This window comes from Bos grunniens, chromosome 9 (assembly GCF_055505025.1).
Source record: "Bos grunniens cultivar Pamir isolate PY7600 chromosome 9, Bosgru_T2T1.0, whole genome shotgun sequence".
Taxonomy (NCBI): domain Eukaryota; kingdom Metazoa; phylum Chordata; class Mammalia; order Artiodactyla; family Bovidae; genus Bos; species Bos grunniens.
The window spans coordinates 96,961,957-96,989,050 of record NC_141173.1 but is presented as its reverse complement, the minus strand read 5'-3'; the positions used below and the strand labels follow the sequence as shown (position 1 = coordinate 96,989,050).

The 27,094-nt window shown below is 38.6% G+C and overlaps 1 protein-coding gene across 15 annotated transcripts; it reads right to left on the bottom strand.

Annotated features, from left to right (window-relative positions):
* Positions 1-254: 254 nt before the first annotated feature.
* Positions 255-27,094, bottom strand: WTAP (WT1 associated protein). Of its 15 annotated transcripts, none has more exons than XR_015132480.1 (9): positions 26,435-26,608; positions 25,639-25,679; positions 18,271-18,308; positions 16,446-16,501; positions 13,304-13,362; positions 11,913-12,040; positions 6,547-8,381; positions 2,875-3,029; positions 255-1,507 (listed from the first exon to the last, which is right to left on the bottom strand). XR_015132480.1 is itself a non-coding variant. In XM_086316644.1 (9 exons), exons 3-9 carry the CDS (start codon positions 18,298-18,300, stop codon positions 924-926), a joined length of 1,191 nt encoding a protein of 396 aa, XP_086172770.1. In that variant the 5' UTR covers positions 18,301-18,308; positions 24,594-24,748; positions 26,734-27,046; the 3' UTR covers positions 255-923. The 15 variants fall into 15 exon arrangements, 8 of the variants coding, with proteins under 8 accessions (XP_086172770.1, XP_086172773.1, XP_086172769.1 ...); XR_015132478.1 differs by lacking the exon at positions 25,639-25,679 and adding an exon at positions 24,594-24,748; XR_015132479.1 differs by lacking the exon at positions 25,639-25,679 and adding an exon at positions 23,105-23,267.

Genomic DNA, 27,094 nt, shown 5'->3' with positions numbered 1-27,094 from the left:
AAAGCCTACTTTTTCAATTATAACCTAACAAATACTTAGGTGACTATTTCCTTCTTTACATTTTTCTGAATTTTGAAATATTTTAACAATTATTTGTATAAGGCAGGAGAAAAACAAAGTGCACAATTAAATGTATGCATGGACTTAAGTTCCACCTTTGTGGTATGTGGAAAAATGGAGTAGACATTCAGCTATTCAATGAAAAGAAATGACAAATGCTATACACATACACACAAACAAAAAAACAACTAATGTAAGGAGTTACAATAAAAATCTTTATTTAAGTTTGGTCAGTACAGGTAAGATATACTGGAGTCACAGAGCAATATGCATTAACAGGATACAACAATTCATAAAAACTGAGTAACTATGCACACAAATTTCTTAAACATTCAATCACCTAAAGAGAAAATGCACAGATGTATGGTGGGAAAAACTGTATCTAACACTGAAACTACTATAGGACTCCTTCAACAAGTCCAACTTTTAGTGATAAAACTACTGTACTGGGCAAACTTGGCAGTCATAAACCCACATCTACTCTGACAAGTCTGAATGGTGCATAAGCATAGTAACAGCATGAGTAAGAATGCCCTCACACAGCACAGGTTCTAGGGTAGACACAGATTCACACAGACATCACTGTGTTATACTTTAAGCAAAAAGTTCCATTTACAACTTCACATTAACTCATATAAAAATAACCTGACCCTACACAAAATGTCCTTTTAGCAACATTCAAAGTAATTAACTGTTACAATTTCCAAAGTGGCAGAGGTATTGAAGCAAAGAAAAAAGGAAAAAAAAAAACCACCCACAAAAAAGGCAAATTGTGACAAAAGTATGCATTAATTAACTGGACAGTATCCTCTTCCAAATTAAATGACACTGTATAAAAATTTGCTGGAAATTTTTTTGTTTTTTTACAAAACTGAACCCTGTACATTTACACTTGAGTCCAAGCCATTCTGAACGTGGCGGGAGGCCGCAGTTCGGTTACCTTTCCCACTCACGGGTTTCTCCTCTTGCGGGTCATGACTGGAGTCTGTGTCATTTGAGTGGTGTGTGAGAGAGTTTTCACTGCCCGTGGGAGAGTCTACACTTTCATACCCCGCACTGAGTTGGTTTACGTAACTACTACCTCCTCTGCCAGTTCTCTCCTCCGAGCTGCTGGAGGCCTTATTCCCATTCCCTGGAGAAGAAGGAAAGTCATCTTCGGCTGTGTCCCCCTCCCTGTGAAATCCAGACCCAGACGTCCTCTGCCGGGAGGAACTGCCATTACTTGGTCCGTTGGCCAGACGACTGCAGTCTTTACCTGTGGCCTCTGCCTGTCCTACAGGCTCCGAAGATGTAGTCCTGCTGGTACTCGGGCCTGCGGCTTGAGATTGCTGCTGTTGGTACTGAGCCAACTGCTGGCGCGTCTCCTTCAGTTGTTGCTGAAGAACTAGAATGGTACTCTGCATACCCTCTACTTCTTCGTCAAGTTGAATGATGAAGTCATTCAGTTCTGTGCAAAGGAGAGCCAAACCTACTTTAATATCTCTTACAATATAATTAAAAATACTTCTTAGTGCCTGCACAAAGCTAGGCAGTCAATAAATGTTTAAGTAAACAAATACAATTCTAAAATCACGAAAGAATATTTTAAGGTTTTGCTTAGAATTTTAAAATAGCCATTCAACAACAAGTTTATTTGTGAGAGAAAGCAAAAGCCTGAATATATAAAAGCAACCAAATTTACAACGATCCAAACTATCTGGCCACATAAAACTGGTTACAGCCCACAAAATCTGTTCCACGTTTGCCTGCCTATGGGCCCACACGCCTGGCCCCTTACTCCACACCCGCCTAGCCCATGTTCAGCTCCACAGCAGGTGTAGTCCCTGGGGAAGCCCTTGATTCCAACACTCCAAAGAAGCCTATGCTGTCAGCAAAGATTATTCTACATTCAAGAACAAAATTCAGAAAAAATAACTCTTGAAATTGATGAAAATACAGTTATCTATGAAGTTCTAAAAAGGTCTTGGGGTGAGGGAGTTCCTTCACTATTATACAAAAAGACTCCTATTTAGTGTATTTACAAATAGTAAGAGCTAAAAACCACCACTTTGAAGAGGCAATTTTAAAGATATTGACTACTGACCTTCTTTGCAATTACCTGCAAAGTTGCAATTAATTTAATTTTGAGAGAGACTGGGTGTTTTTCTTACTAATTTTCTTCACAAAGGAGAAAGAGCATGCATGCAGCTGTACTAGACCAGCATGGTGGCTGACAAGTTCCATTTCTTTGGGCAAATAAATATTACATCTTATTCACTAAACAGAAACTCTGTATTTATTTCTTATTTTTGGCCATGCCTCGCAGCTTGCAGGAACTTGAGTGACTTGACCAGGGATGGAACCTGGCCCAGGAGCTGAAAGCACTGACTCCACACCACTGGACCACTAGGGAATTCTTCCACAATCAATTACATATTTTTAGATCCCTGGACATGGCCAAATATTTCCAAGATCTACACTTAGAGAAATCGGTTAAGTGAAGATATTAAGCACTGAATATATCCTTTTAAGCACTGAATATAAATTTATATAGCTACAGAATGCCTTATTAATACAAAAGCCCTCCCCTAAAAAAACCCCACCCCTAAAAAAACAAAAACTTATGAAATTTGCACAACAAACAACGGGGGGGGGAGGGGGAAACCACTAAATTAAATGGCTTTGTTTGTTGACTCAACTGGAAATATTTCACTTATAACTTCATAGAACCATTGGTAGAGATTAGCATATAAAGACTCTAATCTATAATACTCATGCCTGGCAGTATTTTAAAGCCAGTGCAAAGTTAACCAAACTTTTCAAAAAACCCCTTACCATCCTGACTGCTTTTAAGCTCCTCACTATATTTCTTCTGTAAAGCCAACTCTGCTTCAAGTTGTGCAATACGTCCCTGGGACAGCTGCCTTCCAAGCTCTTGATTCTCCTGGATAAGCATTCGACACTTCGCCATTAACTTTTTGCCTGTTTGGCTGCAAAGGAAAGAGCCATTCATCACAAAATGAAGACAAATTCTTGACAACCTTCTTTGTTTGAAATTATTACAGCAACAGATATAACACATACAGAATATAACTCTATGTCACAGTAGACGCCTGCCTACAATTACCATCTTCTTTTCCGGACACATCCATCTTGTACATTTCAGTATTTTGCCAATACAGCAGCAAAGATAAAACCTGAAGAAAAAATACCTAAGTGGCTACTTTCTATTACATTATAATTGATTCTGAAATCTACTTTTATCCCAAATTATAATTTGAAATACAAACAGGCCAGTTATTTGACACACATTTCAAATATATCAATATTAATAAAACTCTAAGGTACTTAGCTTTATGAAACAGAAAAGTTCTTGAAAGGGTAAATGCAACATCAACCACAAATGTAAACTTCTACCTAATATATAAAATCAGTACCTATAAATATACAAATGAGAATAAATTCTTGCTAGACCAGTGTTTATAAGGATGCCTGTTAATAGGCAGTTCCCACAAGAACGTTTATTGCATTAAGTGAGGCCTGTTCAAAAATTGTTTTTAAGACTCAAGACTATTTCTATTTATCAATCCCTCAATTAACTTTATATGATATATATGTATATATATATTTGAGCTGTCTTAAACTGGGATATAAGTTTTTGAAATTTTAATACTAATATATGGTGAAATTTTATTCATGTTGAAAAGATTATCCTTAGGACACAAAAATAAGATTGGGGTTATTTAGCATAAATAATCGGAGAAGGCAATGGCACCCCACTCCAGTACTCTTGCCCGGAAAATCCCATGGGTGGAGGAGCCTGGTGGGCTGCAGTCCATGGGGTTGCTAAGAGTCGGGCACGACTGAGCGACTTCACTTTCACTTTTCACTTTCATGCATTGGAGAAGGAAATGGCAACCCACTCCAGTGTTCTTGCCTGGAGAATCCCAGGGACTGGGGAGCCTGGTGGATTGCCGTCTCTGGGGTCACACAGAGTTGGACGTGACTGAGGCGACTTAGCAGCAGCAGCAGCAGCAGCACAAATAATGCAAATATGTGAGTATCTGCCAAATTAGGAATGCCATACTTTCTACATGCATATATACAGCAATTGCAAAAATCAATCAAGGTTCATCCTCTATATATTACTAATAAGATGATGTATTGTGAAGTAATATATAGGGCAAATCAAAGCCCATTAAAAGAATAGTGTCAGCAAAAAAATTTTTCATCAGTAAGATCATTCTCAACTTTATGGTAAGAATATCAAACTGTCCCTTTCCAAGTCTCTAAGGTAACATCACAATTGTATGCTTAAATCAGAACTCTTGCTGACACTAAGAAAAGCACTCAAGTTTTACTGAGACACTGTTATTGGGGTTTGTGATGCAAGATTTCTTTTATCAATAGCACATGTTTTAACCCAATGTGATTCAAGTGAAAGTTTGTGATATATTTTCCTTACACAAATCTGAAATAAAACCTGGTGGTTGCTGGTGGTGGTGTTTAGTCAGTAAGCCGTATCTGACTCTCTTGTGACCCCATGGACTGTAGCCCAGCAGGCTCCTCTGTCCATGGGATTTTCCAGGCAAGAAAGCTGGAGTGGGCTGCCATTTCCTTCTTCAGGGGATCCTCCCCATCCAGGGACTGAATCCGCATCTCTTGCATTGGCAGGGGATTCTTTACCACTGAGCCACCAGGGAGGCCCAAAACCTGGCTTACTATTGCACAAAGAAGCCTCACATGAAAACGAGTTAGCACGTGGGAAGGGTTCTCTCACAACATGGCAACTTTATCCGCTGATATCTGTTTGTTGCCATTACAGCTCCAGATTTCCCGTATTTCCTATTAGCATCCTCAGACTTTAGCCTCTACTGAATAAGAGAAACCAAACGAGGAATTAAGAAACAGGCACTATCATCAGAGACAGAGGCTTTCCTTCCATTTCACTGCCTATGCTTCCCCCAACTCCGCTTTCTTGTGAAAACATCAGTTTACCAACCTGAGAATTCTTTTGTATCAAATTTTTAAATACAAACAATTGTAAAATCAATAGAGCAATTTGTGACCTGACTTAACCTCATAGAAAGTACCAAATTCTAACGCAAAAATATTTCATTTATGAAGTCACGCCTTTTAATAAATGTTCTAAAAATAATCCTATCACTTCTAAAATGATTAAAACAAATCTGCACTGAATGTTTTCTTTAAACATTCTGTAATTTTATGCCACTTTACTATGTTGTGTAAAATTTGTGTTGTGTTCATTGTATCACAAAAAATGGTAAGAATCCAATTTCAAGAAACCTGGCTCTGGAGTAATTTTTTTTTTAATTAAAAAATATTCTAACCCATTGCTAAAAATCAAATAACTCACAAAGAAAAAAGTAGAAAATAATTTAAGAGAAGGAACGGATACTGTACATTGCTTTGTTATCAAGGGGAAGGGATGAGGGTATTCTGAAGGTGTACACACACAACTAACTGTTTATAAATGCAAACTGAAAACTGTCAAAACTCTGCAACATCTCCCTGTAACTATTCTAAAGTATACACACTGTCACATGATTGAAATATTTTAACTAAAGTGGACAACATAATTCAGGGGATCATTCTCTCTCAAAATTTAAACAATGAAAAAGTGAAAAACAAAACCCACACAACCCATTCTATTTGAATTATTGCAGACAGAGTATTGACTGAGCACTGTTTGTTTCAAATTAATGATGTAGTTATACCACCCAATGAACTCTAGCTTATAGTTCACTTTTTACAAAATTCCCTTTATAGGTGGTTAAAATAAAGTAATACAATGAAAATATTATACAACCATTAAAAATGGTAAGTAACCTAAATATACTAAAAAATGGAAAAAAAGTCCAAGGATAAAGGGGGCCTGGGGAAAGTCATGCTACAAATCATCTATATGTACATATGCATGTCCGCATTTGTTTAAAACCAATACACATATAATTACTGTATATGCATACAAATTATCTTGATACCCAAGAAATTTAAAAATGGTCACTATTCCTGGGGAATAGAAAGGGCAAGGGGAAGGTCACCCAGGAGTAAAACTTATTTTACACCTCTACTTTTCTTTATGCTGTTTCAATCTTATACATGAGCATGTGTTATCTTATTAATTAAACGTTTTTTAACAATAAGAAAAAACCCCATCTCAACGTGACTGTTACTTAAGTGGCAAAAGAAAAATGCTTGGCTAAATTTGAGTACATAATACCTTTTATGAATTAATTATCTCTTGACCTACTGAAAATACGTAGCCCATTTCTACTATATTCTTTAATGACATAAAATATATACAAAAGCCTTAATTCGGGTACAATAAGCTAATTTCAAACAGATGTGGTTACTTACCCTCCAACCCCCACAGTGAGAATCTTAGAAGCGGATTTCTTGCTGTGAAGTCACACAAACCACTTCTTCAACCCGCCCTCTGCCCCACAATCAGTTCCCTCAAGTACAGACATACAAGATACTTACAATTGATTGGAATGATTAAGAGAGAACTTAAGTCACCCTTGTTAAAACTGCACTTAAACGTTGGGACAATCTGGAACATTTTATCTTCCACTCATCTTAGACTCCATTATCACCAAGTGAAAATTCGCATTGGTGACTTATAGAATGATCTGACGAAAAAATTCACCTCCAGGATTGGATGGAAGCATGAAGAAAATAATGCCTCATTTATCTAATGAGCAAATGAATTTGCTAGAAATGATCACTATACTTTTTTTTCAATTCATAAAATGTCTCACTTAGGCCAGCCCACAGTTCCGATATATTCTGTCCCCAATCTTCTGGCAGGCACCCTGTAAAGCTGTCCCACATTAATTTCTACTGCAATATCCTGGGACAAGGTGTCAAAAAGCAACAAGTGTCAAGTCTCTTTGTTTTTTTATGATACCAGCTGGAAAAAAGTAGGTCTTCAAAAAATGAGACACAGAGCCTTTTCCTTCACTTTGAAGAGCACACCAACAATTTTTTCGAAATCAATCTGCTCTCCACAGCGCCCCCCCAATCAAAATGTTAAAAGTACAACAAAATCATCATAGTAATCCTTGAACTTAAAAAAAAAAAAAAAACAACTATTTCAAGGCACATTTAATTTAATATCAAGAGTGCAATACAAAAGGCCCAAATACAATGAAGGAACACATTCCCCCATTAACACCAACGACAATGCTCTTTCAACATGTGCCTGTTGAATGGATGGGGATTTAATAAATTTCACTACTGAAAAAAAATAACGCAGTGAGTCTCATCACAGCCAATATCCTTATACAATCTAGTTGTGAAATGAATGTTTATAACGCTTCAAACAGTTTAAAACCTGAAGTTTGACACCACACCTTCATGTTTGTACAGTCCTCGGTAAGATTATCTACAGTATTAGCAACCATTCAAAGAACAAATCATTGAGTAAAACCACAGATTTAAGGCTCAATCAAGTAATATAGAGCCCCAAACGAAATGGTTAAATAGATGAACTACTTGTACTGACATCTATTATTTGATTCACTCATGACTATTAAGTTGGTTCTTAGCAAATAAACCCTTTAAAGGCAAAATTCACCTCATTTGAGTGTGACCCAGAAGTTCAACAACAATCACGAAGTCCACGGTCTTATTGGCAAAACTGATATACAGTGTCTCTAAGTCACTATGCTCAAGGTTAAGAGCGATGCATATTCCATCTTTACATTTACTGGAATTTTACATGTTCAATTCATGGTTTTAAATCTCTAGGTTTTCATTCCTCCAAACTGTCTGAAGACACAGTGTGCCACAGACTTAAGACTTCTGTTTCTCCCTCTATTTTCTTCAAACAGAAACATTTCTCAAGTGTCTACATGTTCTAGAAGGGGAATTTTTCGGAGGTGGCCACTTCTTCGGAATAGTCCGACGCCATCAGGCCTCTGAAGCAAGGGGAGGGGGAAGAGAAAAAAGCTGAAACACAAGGTTCATCTGGTAAGTTTTACATTAACCTTTACAAGCTGGATAGTATAAGAATGTGGCTTTTTGGCTCAAAAAGTCTGAGTCTTGGTGTGGAAACGAGTACGTGGCTGTCCCACCACAGCTTTCTCGCAGTGGGACTGTCAGGGAAGTCTTGACTGGGGAGTATGATTTGTTTACCTATCAGGCGTAAACTTCCAGGCACTCAGTTCATTTTGGGCTTGTTCCAGTTTGTCTTTAGTCTGTTCCAGTTCACTTTTCATTTTTAGGAATAACAAGTTGATCGCTGGGTCCACCATTGCTGATCTCAGTTGTGCAACGCTAGGCTGCTGGACTTGCTTGAGGTACTGGATCTGAGTCTGCGCAAAGCAAAAAAACCCCATTACTACCAAATCAAAGGAAACATACCTAAGATGAGGAGATAAAATCCCTTTCTGTTCACTGGTTTACCAACTTGCTTATTAAGCCCCTCTCCCTTCTATCTTAAAATCCTCTAAAAAAAGTACAAATTAAGAACAACTATTTAGGAATTCCCTAGCAATCTAGTGGTTAGGACTCAGTTGCTCTCACTGCTAGGGCTTGATTTCAATACCTGGTCAGGGAAGTTAAGATACCACAAGCCTTGCAGCAAAAAAACTCCAAAACAAAACAAAAAAACCCACAAAAAAGAACACTCACAAAACTAAGGTTATCCACGTAGGAAAAAAAACAGCATTTGACTGCATTCCATATATGGAAACTTTAAATATAAGGAAACTACATGTTGGCAATCGAAACAGTACAAAAAAACAAACAAAAAAAAGTTGCTGTGTTTATTAAAAATGCTGATGCCCAATGAGGGAAAAAAAAAAGGCAAAGTTTAAAATATTAATTATTTAAGAGTATAGTGATTTACTCATACAAATCTGTGCTTTTGGGAAACTGTTCCCTAACATTACACCAGGTACAAGATTACAACTTAAAACATATTTGCATTTCTAAATAAAAATACATAGTACTTACATATTTACATGAACTGGCATTACAGCTTTAAAAATAGCACCTTAACCCAAAATTAAGCACATATTCACTTTTTTCCCTCCAAGCAGATTTGAATCACAGCACTGTAAAGCTGAAAGGTGACTGACCTGGTCCAAACTGCTTAGTTTTGAGAGATTAAAGAAGCCATTTGTTCAAGGACACAGTTAGTTCAATGCCAGTACTGGAACTAGAATTCTTATTCTCAAGCTTCCTGACTTCCAGTCTAAGGCTTTTCCCACCATACCAAATCCCTCTACTTATATATGAAACCTTCAATTTCAACTCTGGTTGTACTGTCAGCACAGTTTTAAAATAGGAAATACAGTTGATTAGCATTAAATGCATCACTTTCTTCACACCCAAAGTAGATCAGGTTCAAGATCCTACTCCATTCTAAACCTTAAATAGGATTAAAAATAATATTTCTAAAACAGCTATTAATGTCTAACATGAATTTAGTAAAAGATACAAATATACTAAGAGGATCAAGCTATACTTAATTACTACTTCACCAAGAAAACAGAACTAATTTTCTTTCTTTTAGCTTAAGGAATTTTAAAAGTTTACAAAATGAAATGCCCTCATCTACTACTATAAGCTTGCCATTTCCTTGTGATTTTTGCTCCTGCTGCCCTTTCTGCAAAACCTCACTGTGTTCTAACTGAAAGATCAGTTAAGTGCTTCAGCTGAGATGTGCAGAGAAGAGCTATTAAAAAAAAAAATGTGGCTGGTAAGTTAGGTTCTACTTGGAAAAAAAATCTTAAATCTAGGTTGAGATGACCGAAGGGTGAAGAGGCAGCACCAAGGCTTAGATTAGGAATAAAATGATCAAAACTGCCAGTGTATATGGGATGGCTGTAGAATCGCTGAGGTGAGTCAACAGCACATACTGTCCAAGTTAAGTGGTTAAGAAGTGCCCGGACCAGGATGTCAAGAGTAGGGAGGACTCAAGAGGCAGAAATCAAGACACACTGGTTTTGTGAGACACTATCATTGGCACCATCCACTCACACTACCTACCAGGTGCCTGCATTTGGAAGGTAAGAGCCATCCTTTGCATGTGTTAGCATCTAGTACAGTGCTGTGTCAACAGGGAAACCTAAAACTATTAGTGAGTGAAGGGTTGAACCTAGAATCCGAAGTATCACAAAAAGAATTAACTCATTTTGGGACTTGGCACTTCAGTAGTACTACTCATACCATTAGATATGAAAATCCCAAGAGGAAAAAAATTGGAGGGGTGTTACAGAAAACAAAACAAAACCCATTATACTAAGAATGTTGTTAAGACTTCTTTGAACCAAGTACCCAAGTTAAAAAAAAAAGTCAAAAGAAGGAATGCCAAAAGCCAAAGTTGGGGAAAGTGAAGACATAAAAGTGATGAGAAAGAGAATTTTCTTAATACAATGACCTTACAGAAAAAAATGTAGTGGCAGTGAAGGTGGAAAGTAACTGGTAGAAACAAAAGGAGCGCTGAGAATATACAGACAATAAGAGGCTACCCTTTTCTTTAGCAAAGTAACAGGTAAAGAAGTCATTTTGAAAAAGTGAAGAAAGGACTGAAGACTTGTGCAAATGTGGACACAGGAAGAATAAAGACCGTGATTAAATCCTAAAGAACATTTTATTGGTGAGAGAAGGAAAAGAAATAGAAGTGTGTCCCATAGATTATTAACCTCCAATGACCAGAATACTGGCTTATGCATTAGATTTTAATAACTATCAAATGGATATTACACAAAATTATTCACGAAAACTGCAGCTTTTAAGATTAGAAACAACAGGGAATTTCTTTGTGGCACAGAGGTTAGGACTCAACGTTTTCACCACAGGGGCCTGGGTTCAGTCCCTGGTTGAAAGTGAAAGTCACTCAGTTGTGTCCGACTCTTTGTGACCCCATGGACTATACAGTCCATGGACTTCTTCCAGCCAGAATATTGGAGTGGGTAGCCTTTCTCTTCTCCAGGGGATCTCCCCAACCCAGGAATTGAACCCAGGTGTCCCACATTGCAGGCGGATTCTTTACCAGCTGAGCCACCAGGGAAGCCCAAGAATACTGGAGTGGGTAGCCCATCCCTTCTCCAAGGGATCTTCCCGACCCAGGAACCAAACCGGGGACTCCTGCACTGCAGGCACATTTTTTAGCAACTGAGCTATCAGGGAAGTCTGATTCCACAAGCTGCGTGGCATGGCTCAAAAATGAAAAGAAAAAAAAAAAACCAAAAGTAATAAAAAACAACAGGGAAAGAGCTGCCTCTATCTTATGTAACTTACATATAAAAACACTAAAACAAGGGCTAAGGCTGTTGAAGACAAAACTGAGTCTAAATTCAACCAGGGTTAAAGGATCAAATATGTCAATAGATTTCAGATATATGTAGACATGGCAAACAGTACAAATGAAAGGTGTTAACAATTAAAAGGAGACCCAGTAGAAGTTGATACTTAGTTTTCTGTAGAAAGACATAAAGACAGCAAAGGAGAAATTAACAAGAAAGCTTGCCAAGTAAAATGAGTAAATGGTGCTTATACCCTCAGGTATTATGTTACTTAAAGATATATGAACCAAAAAAAAAAAAAAAAGATACATGAACCAATACATTAATTCTCATAAATTACAGAGATTTCAGAGAATAACTTAAACTTCTGACTTCTTGGCCACAAAAAATTACTTTAAATCCAATGATGAGAAATTATGTATCAGAATTTTACATTTAGCACACTGAAGCTCAAAACATATCTACCTTAACAAAATGTACATGTATAATTAGTATTAATTATATAAAATTAACTTAATGTGAGTTAACACACAAAATAATGTGAACCAAAACCCAAACCCTCATAAAGGTTAAAACATCTGAAACACTTACAGTACACTCTTGCATTTCTTGCTCCTTGGTTGCTAGTCGCATTACAAGAATGTTTTCCCTGCGTGCAGATTCTTGCTGCTGCTGCTTTAGTTTTTCTTCAGATTCCCTTAAGCCAGTTACATCATTAGCTGATGATTAAAAGGAAAAAAATCCCAAAACATCATGAAACATAATTTAAAGATCAAACTGAATTAACCAAATTAAAGTTCTGACTCCCTTTGTCAAGGATAATAAAAACCATGGTACAAAAATTGAAGTCTTTAGTTTCTATCCTAAATTAAACTTTTATGACAACAAACTTCATTCTTGATCATGAGTGCTTTTTCAAGAGTTAGTGGTGTTAAACTGGTCCACAACCACTTAATGCTAGATGGAATTATGCTGTTATAGTCTCATCTGTTCCCAAAAAAGACAGGAAATTCCATTATTTGCATTTGTTTCTACTACAAAGTATTCACAAAATCCTATATAGTATTGTTTAACCTCATCAATATAAACATGCCCATAACTGCACAGCTAATTATTACTTTAAGCTTTCACAAGGGTTTCCCTGGTGGCTCACTGGTAAAGAATCCACCTGCCAATGCAGGTGATGTGGGTTCGATCCCTGGGTTGGGAAGATCTCCTGGAGTAGGAAATGGCAACCCACTCTGGTATTCTTGCCTGGGAAATCTCACTGATAGAAGGAGCCTGGAGGGCTACAGTCCATGGAGTCGCAAAAGAATCAGACGTGACTCAGACATTAAACAACACTATTCACAACTTTTATGGGTTATACCATAATTATACAATTGAGATCTTAAAATATTAATCTTTCTGAACTTGGGAAACTGTACTGGTTTTTACACTCGCAAATAATATGTTACTCTAAAACTCAGTGAAAAGTGATAAAGACTAAAATGGTCTAAAATTATAAACTTTATTATTTTCAGTAGATTTTGGAAAAATCCATAAATACACAGCTATCTCCTACTGTTACAATTTAAGCTATCATAAATTTAATACCAGTTGCTTCTACATTTCCCCCTGCTAGAGTAATAACTCATGTTTCACTTCAAGTATTTCTGTGGAAGGGCTACATCAAGGAAGTTTCAAGTAGCTGTGAATTTCCCTATCTGTGCACTCTCAGAACCCTGTTGTTCAGTTTGAAGTCATGTTACTGTTAAGATTACTGTATGTCAGTCTTCTCCAATGACGTGAACTCTTCTAAAAGAGAGATCATGTCTCCTTCATCTTTATACTTCCTAGCATCAAATGCAGTGCCTGGACATAGGTCCTTAATAAAATTCTAGAATAAAAATTACTTAGTAAAACGAACTATCCTGTGCTTATAACAACAATCTAAAAGGAAATATTCACATAGTCCTTAGGAAGCTAAAACTCTAACTTACAGTTGAGATCTGTGTACTTGCCCTCCAAAGCTTGCACATAGGCTTCATACTGTTTCCACCTAATACAAAAATAAAGCCACGTTAGTTATGTTTAAACTGCTTTTACTAAATATACTAGAAATCACATCCATTAACTTTAAATACTAAGAATTCCACTGTGTGGATTTTAACGTCGCTCCCATTTTAACAGGGGCTTCTTCCCAGGTGGCACCAGTGTAAAGAATCTGCCTGTCAATGTAGGAGACACAAGAGACTCCAGTTCAATCCCTGGGTCAGGAAGATCCCTTGCCGTGGGAAATGGCACCCCACTTCAGTATTTTTGCCTGGAAAATCTCATGGACAGAGAAGCCTGGCAGACTACAGTCCATGGGGCTGCAAAGAGTCAGACATGAATGAGTGTACATGCACACACTCTTATTGTTTTACGATAATTATAAATCTAGTTTAACCCATAATAAGCCGTAATAAATTAGTCACTTTAAAATTATTCCTTCTTGAACTTATAGGCGTTAGATAAATGGAAGTACAGAGAAAAGTGTTCTCTGCTGAGTATACAACAAGAGGCGTTCCCATGAGTCAGATCACACACCATACAGGACAGCGTTATCACTGACGTTCAGCATGATGCCTGGATTGTAAAAGGTGAGTGAAAAGCTCACCACCACTTTTCAGATATGCTGTCCACCTCAAACAAAGGCATTTTTAAAATGTGCCGAATTCTAAGGGACTGAAGGTGATCTCAGCTCTTATGTGAAAGTAGTATGTGCTTTCTGACAAAGTAATAAAAAAGGGGGTCTGTCCTTTTTGTACAGTATAAAAAACAGAACATACTATTTTTCAAAAGCATATCTAATTGGCAGAAACAACTTGCATAAATGCCATACGCTATCTGGATCTTTATTACATTCCTCTACCCTCAATATATAGGCTTTAGGACTTCCTTGGTGGCACAGTGGGTAAGAATCTGCCTACCAATGCACGGGACACAAATTTGATCCCTGATCCATGAAGATCCCACCACCCTGGAGCAACTAAGCCCATGGGCCGCAACTACTGAGCTCATGCTCTAGAACCCGCGTGCTGCACTCGCCTAGAGCCCGTGCTCCACATGAGAGAAGACACTGCAATGAGAAGCCTGTGCACCAAAACAGAGTAGCCCCCAGGCTCTTCAACTAGAGAAAGCCTGCATGAAGCAACGAAGACCCAGTGCAGCCATAAAAAAAAAAAAAAAAAAACACCTCTCAGGGCTTCCCAGGTAGCTCAGTGGTAAAGAATCCACCTGCAAATGCAGGAGTTTCAAGTTCAATCCCTGAGTCAGGAAGATCTGAAGATCTTCTGGAGAAAGAAATGGCAACCCATCCAGTATTCTTGCCAGGATAATCCCATGGACAGAGGAGCCTGGCGGACTACAAATCTATGGGGTTGGATACAACTGAGCGTGCGCGCACACACATATATATACACACACACACTAGTTGCTCTAGGCAACTATTGCAGATAACAAAGTTTCCCCAGTCTTATGTTTAAGCAACTGCTCTGGACGGTAAGCTGTCTGCTACCTTGCTTACTGAAGAAATATGTTTTCAAGCTGCTCTTCAGTTAGACCTAACAGGAGACCAAAGAGGAGTTTATTCAACGTTTCGGGATGAAAAAAGATGTTTCTTTTCTCCTTTCTAAAAGTAAGATTTTAGAAGAAAAGACAAATACAAAAGCTCAACCGCAAACATCCTTATCAAGAAGATAGAAAAAAAACCTACTTAAAAGTCATAACCATACCAGAAACAGAAAGAGAACATCAACACACGAGTAGTGTATCACGAGCATCTACATCAGCAAAAAATAGCAAGAGTAATCTAAAATGCTAAGTATTTAAATTTTATATGCAGGAATATAAAGTTATGCAATAGGAAAACTATCCTATGCATGAGACGATGGCAAAGAAAGATAAAGAGCATGTCCACAATACAGGAGCTAAGGAGAACGAGCACAGACTCTTAACAAACAAGGGAGCACATCATCTGTGTCTCCCTATTTCGCATGCGTGTGTGCACAGTCACTAAGTTGCGTCTGACTCTTTGCAACCCCATAGACTGTAGGCTGCCAGGCTCCTCTGTGCATGGGATTTCCCAGGAAAAAATACTAGAGTAGGTTGCCATTTCCTCCTCTGGGAGATGTTCCCGGCCTGGGGATCGAACCCGTACCTCCAACACTGGCAGGCAGATTTTCTACCACTGAGCCCAAACCACCTTTACTCTCCCCCCACTTCCAACCTGTTAAATTTACTCAGTTCAGCAAGTAAAAATTCCCTGAAATTTCTAGAGGAAAAAGTTCAATAATCTTGCAGGCTGCTCTGAAAAGCATTAATTTTTATCTAAAAGTTATTTCATAAAAAACTTACAACAGTGATAAAATGCAGAAAGAATACATTTAAGTTATAAAACACAAAACATGTGTGATCCCGTTTTCTGATTTCTTACATTTAAAAAATGAGTAACATAATGCTGTACTTGACAGTCTGCTTTAGTAAGACATTTATAAGACAACCACAGAAATTCAGAGCTGGATGTCATCTTTAAAAGTAATTAAATCCAACTCTTTAAACTTGCAGATTAGAAAATGAAGGATATAATGGTGACTAAAGTCACAGTCACAAGACAGATTAACTTCACTTCATCAGTAAATAATATATTTCTTTCATGAGAAGAATATCCTTGAAGGCTACAACTTTTCCACGTGTTACATGGAAAAGGGAAAAAAACCCAAAAACATCAAAACAAGTCTATTCATTTGTTAAACTGAAAGCTTTCTGAGAGCAGTGTCTTTCCCCATACCAAGTTATATACATGAAGTACAAATGCTTCTCTAGTTAAGAGTTCTGAACACATGCCTCTACAAGAAAAAAATTTAGGTTACTTGTCAGTCTGGAAGTTACCCAAGCTAGTGCTTTAGTTCTTTAAAGTGTTATGCTTTCCCCAATGTTTTTACAACGAAGAAACAGGCCATAGAAAAAAGTATATTAAATGATCTGAAGATGTGTTAACATTAAAAACGAAACAGTATTTGATATAAACACTATGGTATAAAATCACAACATAATGTTCTATAGAAAGATTTTTATATTTTTCATAAAAGAATATTTTACCTTAGAATTAATTCATCTCGTGCCATAACTTTGAAGTCTGTTTCACTCAGTCGAACCTACGAAGAGAATTAAGATATAAACTAAGTGCTCTTTCCAAAAGTTTTAAAACAAGTAAATAAAAAAATAGTGGCAATACCAAATATGGAGTGAAGATGCAGAGAAACAGCATTCATACATTGCTGCTGAGAATGTAAAATGATACAGCTGCTCTGGAGGTAATTTGGTGGTTTCTTTTAAAACTAAAAATGGATGTTCCATACAACCCAACATTTATACTCTTAAGCACATATCCCAAAGAAATGAAAATTTATTTTCACACAGAAACTTGTATAAAAACGTTAACAGCAGCCTTATTTGTAATAGCCAGAAACTGGAAACCACCCAAATGTCCTTCAACAGGTAAATGGTAGGCTATGATACCACGAAGTACGATTGAGCAATAAAAAGAAACAGACCACCAGCATATACAACATGGAGAAAGCGCAAGCAAATGATGCTGTGAGAAAATGAAAAGGACCCTTAATACAGCATTATTTCAAGTATACAACATCTGTGAAGTAGCATAATTACGTAAATGAAGAAATGATTAGTGGTTGCCAGGAGTTGAGGATAGAGTGGGAGAGGATGGATGTGGCTATAAAGAAAGGAGTGGCATCGAGAGGCTTGTGGTGATGGTTCAGGTAACTGTTTTGGTTGCGCTGATATTTACATTAAGTTACAAGTGATAAACTTGCACAGAACTACACACACACAGAATGTGCATGTAACTTGTGAAATCTGAGCATGTGGACTGTACCAGTGGTCAAGCTGCTGGTTTTGATACTGTTACACAGGATGTTAACATCGAAGGAGGCTTGGTGAAGAGTACACAAAACCTCCCTGTACATGTCTTTGCCGCTTACTATTATTTCAAAATAAAGTTTTTAAAGATGAGAATATTCTAATAAGATGAAACTGCTTTGTAAATTGAGAAATATTGTTTTCTCTAAGCAAAGAAGACTATAAAGCTCAAGAACCTATCCTAATATAAAATTCTTATTAATTTCCCTTATTAAAACATTTTTATTCATAAAAATGGTTCAAATTATAGCATTTGCCACAATGTAAGTGTTACTATCAGAAACAAAAGAGGGAAAATCACTGTAGCATCAGAATATATTACTAAGCCTAACTGAAAGCACCCAGTAACTCTCAGATTATTAAAGCACTTGACTTTCTAGGATAAAAATTTCCATGTTTACTATCCAATAAATGGTTCACTTAAATACTCACTGGTTAGTAAGCACATATTCCCGCTTTCCCAACTGCATTATAAATTCCTCTTAGAAAATGTTATTCCTTTGTAACCTCTTTTGTGTGTGTGTCACAGTGCCTAAACTGAATTAACACAGGAAAATAAAACAAGGAAAGTGAGACTAGAAAATAAAACTTAACTGGAAAAGGTAGAATTTAGCTATTTGTTTGTTTTTTTTAAATATAAAAGTGGTTTTGCATTAAAACCAAAGGGATTTAAGTTAGGAAGAAAAAGAAAATAAGTAACTTAGAGGATCTTGTAAAATACTTTCCTACTTTGACATTATTTGTAGCTACGTAGCTGGGAACAGTCATATGATAAAGGTTACAAGTAGATCATGGGGATACTACAAGTTTTCCAAAGGCTGAAAATGTTCTTAATCTACATTACATATAGATACGATGTCTCACACATTATATACCCACAATGCTATATAACTGATAGCAAGCGGGAAAACAAGCAAACAATATGGACAGTCCCTTCCACTCTATTATTCAAATAAAGTGCTTAAAAACTGCTGAGAAAGCAAACCTTTTTGGGAAGAGGTTCTTCGTTGGTCATCTTGAATCCTAGAAAAGGAATAAAGACAAGAATGTCACCTGATTTTCTTCCAGTTAAGGTAGAAACAAAATATACTGGCTTTTGCAAAAGAATTTATTACTGAACTCAGTTATGACCAAATCATTAGGTTATTTTAATTAAAACACATCTTTTAGACTAGTTTTAGATTTACAGAAAAGTTACAAAGGTATTACAGGGTTCCCGTATACTGTGCACCCAGGTTCTCCTTGGTTAACATCTTACATTATTACTGTCATTAGGTTTTGTTTTTTTTTTTAAAGAATTCTCTCATAAAAAAGTTGATCATTCTTTGTAATGTTCCCACAAAGGATTGAAAGAAATGCAATTTTTCAATGCATTCTTACAACTGCCCTGTGAAAGACATCTCGCAGCAGAAAGGACAGATCTGTGCTGAAGTCAGATACTGGCCTCAGGCAGTATCCCAGGCATCTTGTTAAAAGGATACAGAAGGGTAATACCAATCGATAAGCCTTGCCTTTTACAGAATTAATACTGTTACAGTAAGGTCAAGTTTATCACTGTCATAATTCACCACTATACAATGCAGGAATGAAGGTATTTACATCTTAATAAAAATATTCCTACATTACCGACATTATTTAACTTCATATCACAGAATAATTTGAATCTCAAAATTAGCTTGTTATTCCTAGATATCCCTTCTAGTAATAGTAAAGTCATAAATGTCCCCTTATATCGTAAACTTTTAGTTTATTTTACTTACCCATACTTATTACAAACTCTGTTAACTATTAAAAAGCTAACCAAAGAGAAGTAAGCAAGTTATAGAGATGTGATGTACAGCACAGTGACTATAGTTAGTAACATGATATTATATATTTGAAAGCTGCTAAAAGAGTCAACCTGAAAGGCTTCATCACAAGAAAAAAATTTTGTAACTATGCATGGTGATGGATGGTAACTAGATTTATGAGTGCTTCTCTTGCAATGTATATAAATATCAAATCATTATGCTGTACACCTGAAAATAATGTATGTCAACAACATGTCACATGTCAGTACCTCAATAAAAAATAACCAAAGAATCTAGAGTATAAAACTGAGTTTTAAAAGCTACTTGACTTTTAGTGAATATTTGAGATTCCTCAAAAGAAGATGATCTTTAATACCATTTTTTATATTACATACAATCCCAACTCAAACATCAAATATTTTAATCATACTGTCATTAAACCCTGATTTTCAGAACCCTGATCTTCAACTCAGTACACTGAGTTGAAGAAATCAGTACATTTTAGAGAAAAAAAAAAAAACTATATATTGATTATGCCATCAATTAACTGGTTTAATTCTTCCCTCTTTGATGATCTTGTCATTGGATGTAATGAACAAAAACCTGAGTATGTATCATTTGCTTCTGAGCTGATGTAGCTGATCAAGTCTCTCTGACCAACTAATACCTATGAAGACACGGTTGTATTTCTACTTTTTAAAAATCAGTATTTTTTCTCTTTAAACTGACCCCTGCCTACTTTAGGCCCCTTATCACCCAGTTTATAGCCTCTGTTGCAAGTTATAGATAGCTGTTTAGTGACTATCCTAACATGCTTCTAATAAATCTAATCATCTGAGAAATAAACCCTCACTGTGTTTAACTCCAGAGGCCTGACTTTAATGTACATTTACTAGACTGCAACCTCTTGGAATCCACATGTCAAGTTTAACATTTCCTTGGAACTCCCCATTTGTCCAGAGCTAGATAGTAGGTTCGGAGAAGGCAATGGCACCCCACTCCAGTAATTTTGCCTAGAAAATCCCATGGACAGAGGAGCCTGGTAGGCTGCAGTCCATGGGGTCGCTAGAGCCGGACACGACTGAAGTGACGCAGCAGCAGCAGACAGTAGGTAAATATCAGTAACACATTTAATTTAAAAATTAAAAAAAAAAAATTTGTGCCATTTGAACGTCACTAGTATACAGTCAAAGCTATGGTTTTTCCAGTAGTCATGTATAGATCTGAGAGTTGGACCATAAAGAAAGCTGCTACTGCTGCTAAGTCACTTCAGTCATGTCCGACTCTGTATGACCCCATAGACGGCAGCTCACCAGGCTCCCCCGTCCCTGGGATTCTCCAGGCAATAACACTGGAGTGGGCTGCCATTTCCTTCTCCAAAAGAAAGCTGAGCACCGAAGAATTGATGCTTTTGAACTGTGGTATTGGAGAAAACTCTTGAGAGTCCCTTGGGCTGCAAAGAGATAAACCCAGTCCATCCTAAAGGACATCAGTCCTGAATATTCATTGGAAGGACTGATGCTGAAGCTGAAACTCCAATACTTTTGCCACCTGATACGAAGAACTGACTCATTGGAAAAGACTCTGATGCTGGGAAAGACTGAAGGCGGGAGGAGAAGGGGATGACAGAGGATGAGATGGTTGGATGGCATCACCAACTCAACGGGCATGAGTTTGAGTAAGCTCCGGGAGTTGGTGATGGACAGGAAAGCCTGGCGTACTGCAGTCCATAGAGTCGCAAAGAGTCAGACATGACTGAGTGACTGGACTGAACTTTAAGGTTGAGCACTGATGAACTGATGCTTTCGAACTGTGGAGCTGGAGAAGACTCTTGAGAGTCCCTTGGACAACAAGGAGATCAAACCAGTCAATCCTAAAAGAAATTAACTGAATATTCATAGGAAGGACTGATGCTGAAGCTCCAACAGTTTGGCCACCTGATGCGAAAAGCTGCCTCACTGGAAATGACCCTGATGCTGGGAAAGATTGAGGGCAAGAGGAGAAGGGAGAGAAAGAGGATGAAATGGTTGGATGGCATCACAGATTCAATGGACATGAGTTTGAACAAACTCAGGGAGATAGTGAAGGACAGGGAAGCCTGGCATGCTGCAGTTCATGGAGTCGCAAAGAGTTGGACACGACTTAGGGACTGAAAAAAAACAACAGTATATAAATGTGTACTTATTTATTTGTCCCTCTTCTGTATATATAGTAATATACACATTACTATATATAAAACAGGTAACAGTTAAGAACCTACCATATAGGACAGGGAACTCAACGCAATACTCTGTAATAACCTACATGGGAAAAGCATTAAAAAAAAAGTGGTATATGTATAACTGATCCTTTTTGCTGTACAGCAGAAACTAACACAGCATTGTAAATCAACTATACTCCAATAAAAGACAAAAACCAAAAATTGTGCATACCAATCCCTTGCTATCCCCTCATATCCGGATTTATTTTTCTTCTCAACTCTTATCACAAGCTGACATTTTGTATACTTATCTGTCTACCCCAGGGATAGAATAAGTTCCATGAAAGAACTGTTTCATTCACTGCTGATATCTCAATACATAGTATGCACTCAAATATATGGTAAATGAAAATATGAACAAATGAATCAGCTTCATTTACTATTTAAATTGTAAGAGTGAACTAAATAAGACAACCTAATTTCCCCCCCAAATTACCCAAGATGACCATACTGTAAAATTCTGAGAATAAACTCAATATAACACGTACTTTGAGTTCTATGACCAACAGCTTGAAAACAGCTAAATTTACCACTACGGATAGGGAGTTTACCTATCTGGTTACTAGGCACCCTAGCTACTCAGAATTTTGGTTGTAAAACAAAGTTTCATGGATGATATTCAATATAAATTACAGTTTAAACTAGTATATACTTGTACAATTTGACACTTCCCCCAGGTTTATTTGTTCATTCTTTTCTTAAAACCATGAGCTTAATTAGCAACAAATAAGCTAATCTGTTTTTTAAAGGATATTTAAAGGATTGGTAAACACATGAAGAAAGTTCTAGTAACTCCCCTTTTTTGAAGAGGGTGTAAACTTTGAAAACAAAAAACAGCAGAACCTCTGAGCCTCACTTTCCCCATCTCAAAAAGGATTACCACTGCCAAAGCTCAGAATTACTGTGCTATTTTTGAGGACATACATTAATCTTTAGTATAGTAACTGACACAAAGTAAGCACTTTGTTAGTTTCCTTCTTCCCACTGGAGAGAGAAAAATCACCACAAAAAAGACTCAATCACTCTTTAAAGATTCTGAGGAGAAAATTGACAAGGATAAGATCATAACACGCTCCTGTTTCTAAGCCCTACTGCAGCCCCTACTTGGTATCTCTGATTTTTAGAATTCTAAACAGTAATTTACACTTCTAACACTAGCTTATGTTCCTTTTTAAAAAGTCTGACACTAGGTAGAATTTAATTACACATTGTTTAAAGGATATCTAGATTTTCTTTATAAAAATAAATGTCTAAATTTGTAATGTAAGTCAGGGATAAATACAGGTTTTGTACGTATGTTTGTGTTTTATATGTTGACTCTCAATCACCTATCATTTCACATATTACGGAATATACGACTTGGGAAATCAAAACATCAGCATTTCGTAAGAAATTGCTTCCTTATCTTTAGCTGGTGAAAAGTCAATCTTGGCTTGAGATTCTATGATATACCACAATAGTTAAATGGACAGTGTGACAAAAGGCAAATTAGAAACAGGCTTAAAATTTAAAAGAATCAACATTCAACTATTTAATCCAAACAGAACATGATTCTCAATTACAACTTTCATATTACATGTGCTATAACACTTATTACTCCCCAAGGTACTTTTTTTAGCACAAGTGACAAGCACAATAACCACCTAAATTCTAGATTCATAAAGACAATGGATATACCAGGTTCTCAGAACAATCTATCAGAAAAACAGAATGACTGGAAATATTATTTGGGGTTGAATCTTGAAGGGAAAAAAAAAATGAATATATACCTAAAGCTATGAATCACTAGGTAATCGGCTCAGATTAAAACAGCTATTAATTTAAAAACTCAGGCTTGAGGATCCCAAATTTAGTGCTTCTTAAAAGTTGGTACCAATGAGGACAGGTAATTCTTCCATTCCTCCATCCTTAATAATGATCAAGCTTTGCAAACTGGACAATGCAGAAAAGCAAAACAGAAAAAAATTAAAAACGGACCAATTTAGCTGCCCTTAGCAAGTTGAAAAAGACTGGCTGAAACATGGTTTCAAGTTTTATGTAAAGGTTTGTTATCCATGTGGATAACACAGATAATATAGCTCAAGTTTAGAATGTCAAAAGTACCTTGTACTCTTGATGCCTTTACACTGAGAAACGACATTATGATGTTAAGTTCAGTTCTGGTTGGTTAGGTGCCTAGCATCCTATATTCCAGGGCTTCCCAGGCTTTTAGCATTATGATCCTAAGTCATGAAATTCCGTGTCAGGAAGATCCACTGGAGAAGAGAGGAGCTATCCACTCCAGTATTCTTGGGCTTCCCTTGTAGCTCACCTGGTAAAGAATCCGCCTGCAATGCGGGATACCTGAGTTCAATCTGTGAGTTGGGAAGATCCCCTGGAGAAGGGAAAGGCTACCCACTCCAGTATTCTGGCCTGGAGAATTCTACCGACTGTATAGTCTGAGGCTGCAAAGAGTCAGACACAACTGAGCAACTTTCACTTCACTTAATAAAATAGTACCAGATGGTGTGGGCTTCCAAGGTGGCGCTAGTGGTAAAGAACCCGCCTGCCAATGCAGGTAGACATAAGAGACACAGGTTCCATCCCTGGGTCAGGAAGATCCCCTGGAGGAGGGCATGGCAACCCACTCCAGTATTCTTGCCTGGAGAATCCCATGGATAGAGGAGCCTGGCAGGCTGCAGTTCATAGGGTCGCAAGAAGTCAGACAAGACTGGAGCGACTTGGCATGTACCAGATGACACAACTTCAGTAACAAACCAGTACCTTGCTGAAACTAATTGTAACTAAATGCAAGAAACTAATAATCTGACACTGTACTAATCAAGGCACAACAGCAGAAAGGGTACTAGCTAGGAATCGGAAGACCAGCTTTTCTTAACTTCGTAATAATCAGTCATGTGATATTGAGCAAGGTATTTTCTTTAGATTGCAGCCTCTAAATCAGCAAAGAGGATGCCAATTTCCTGCCTCACAAAGTGCTACAAATCTCAATGCTCTAAATACCATATACTTTACAAACAAATATAATTCAAATAAAATACTAATATTAGCATAAGAGAATTTTAACGTGCACTTAGGAAAAATTAAATTCCACCAACTACATTTTCAAGAGTTAAGACCATTTCTTTATAGCACGGAGTTCTAGCCTGATGCACCACCTTTATATCTAATGGGATATAGTGTTAGAGGAATATTGAGAAGTTTTGTTCCAGTAAGCTTAGTACTAGAATATATTTAAGCCCCAGGTGGCTCATCTACCTGCAACGCTGGAGACATGGGTTCAACCCCTGGGTCAGGAAGATCCCCTGGAGAAGAAAATGGCAAGCCACTCCAGTATTCTTGCTTGGGAAACTCCTCGATCAGAGAAGCCTGGTGAGTTACAGCCCACCGGGTAGCAGAAGAGTCAGACAGGACTTTTAGAGGCAAAATAGTGGGAGATAATTAATAAAAACAAAAATAAAGCCAAGTACTGTCTAGGTCTTGTTTTGCTAAAGGATCCAACAGAAAATTTTTAAGAAAAATTTTTTTCAAGGGCAAGATAATGTTCTATTGTATGAAAATGATCAAGACCTCTAAAATAAACAGTATTTTCAGGGGAACTGTGTATTACATATATACATACTTAGATGAATGTAAGGGACTCTGAGTGCTGTAACGGACTGGACAAATATAATTATTACAACTCTCGTCTCCATGCCACAAGGCTATGAATTTTCTGTATTTCTCTCATTTCTGACAAATACTCAAAATTCAAACAGGTGAAGTTCTAAGTTAGATGAGTTAAGTCAAAAAAATAGCTGTGTCTGGGATACACTTGATTATCATTACTTTTGTCAGTTGGGACTTAGAAATTTAGGTAGTTTGCCTAAGTTCTGCTACTGGGAAGTGAAAACACTGATCACTTAGCTATAACTAACTACTTAAGATAATGTAAGATCTGAAAGAATTGTAGGAATACAGCGAAACAAATCACTGAAATTTAACCTCATCCTTATCACAAGCCCCAATATCTTTCCCCAACTTGCCTAATCAGATGATACTAAATGACATATGTAAATGTGTAACACTTAGACATCTTGAAAAGATTTTCACGATAGTTTTTTTTTTTTTTAAAACGGGGTTTTGAATGGCTACAATATGTTTATGTTATACAAAAGTGTTTATGTTATACAAAACATAATGGTCAAAATTTTTAAGTAAAACACTCTAGATAATCACTCTGCTATACACCTGAAACACAACAGTGTAAACCAACCATATTTCAAAAAAAAAAAAAAACCCGGTAGAATTTGTGGTGACAGACCTGTGACTTCAACTTATCCTCCTCAGTGATGGAACTAAATTCTGAAATAGAAAACTAGGTGAACTCAGGACCATAACATTCTCGTGGAAATATTTTTCTACCTTCCTCTAATCTCGGGAAAAGGATCATTTCTTCCCTTATGAACACGGTTATTCCGGATTTTAACCTAGTCCTTTGGGATCAAATATCCAACTTCATCAAAACAAACGTGGACATTTTTCCACTACGTGTTCCCCACTGACTAGAGAAATACGGTTTACAGGGATCCAAGGCGAGATTTTAAAATTTCACGAAACCCTCGAATTCACTATTTTTTTTTTAGAAGGCATGCACTCATTTAAAAATGGAAGTCTACAAGACAACGCAGCTGCAGTAGGAAGCTACTGCGCGATGTGAAACGTGCTCCACGGACGCGGCTTTCCTCCCCTCGGCTCATCGGCGCCGCCACTCCTGACGATCCTGCCGAGGGAGGTGGGGGAGCCCGCGACGCCGAGGCGCTGACGGGACGGGACGCGCGCTCCGAGGGGACGGCCTCCCGGCGTTGCCGGTCCCGCGGGAGCGCCCACCTCGCCCCCGGCTCCCTGAGAACCGAGGTAAAATGGCCTCGAGACGGCGGAAGTGTCGTCCCTGTCAGCGGGCAGACGGCGGGGGCTAACGGGAGGCCGGGGGGCCCGGGAATCCCGAGTCCGCCTCCTGCGCTCAGCTGGCCCCTTCCGGGGCCGGGCGGCCGCACCTCAGCCGCCTGGGGACTCGGAGGTCCTCGCCTCCGCTGCGGCCGGCGGCGGCCCGCACCTACCTCTCCAGACGGAGGCCGCGCCGGCGCCCGCCCAGTCACATAGGCCGACCCCGCGCTGTCCTCTCGCCGCCCAGGCCGCCCGACCGCGCCGCCGCCGCCGGCCCCCGCGCTCCTCCTCCGCGCCGCAACCCCGGCGCTCCCCTTTATTTGCGGGTCTCGCTGCCACAAAATGGCGCTGAGGGAGGAAGCGAGGCCCCGACGCCCCACCCCCTTCCCGCTCCTCCCGCCGCCCCGCCCCGCGCCGCCGCCGGCGCCCGCCCGCTTCCCCGCCCCGCGGAGTTCGCGCCCGGCCCACTCACCGACGGGTAGTGCCTCCCGGACGCGGTCGCGGCTACCCGCCCGCCGGGCCCCGCCGCGAGAAGGAGAGCCTAAGGGAAGGCGCCTGCCAGGAGGCCCGCGGTCGCTCAGGGAGGAGCTGCTCCCGGCAGCACGCCTCGCGGCCGCTAGAGCCCTAGCAAGCTCGCCGGTGGGGGGGGGGTGTGAGGGGGGGGGGGGGTGTGAGGGGGGGCGGGGAGAAGAGCTGGCCTCAGGGAAAGGCGAGCCGCGAGGTCGCAGGTCAGCCGCGGGGCATCACGGGACGGGCGGCGGGGGTCGCGATTGGCGGCGCTGGGTGGACGCGCTCGCCGGGCCACCTGCGGCTGCGGCGCGGCCTCCGGCGGA

Bases quoted from the DNA above. Each gene is read 5' to 3' on its own strand.
- WTAP (XM_086316642.1), bottom strand. From the start codon at position 18,300: ATGACCAACGAAGAACCTCTTCCCAAAAAG. The intron at 16,502-18,270 runs GTTTGCTTTCTC...TTCTCTTCGTAG, and splicing joins AAGAACCTCTTCCCAAAAAG to GTTCGACTGAGTGAAACAGA. The intron at 12,041-13,303 runs GTAAGTTAGAGT...TTTAATCATCAG, and splicing joins CAAGTACACAGATCTCAACT to CTAATGATGTAACTGGCTTA.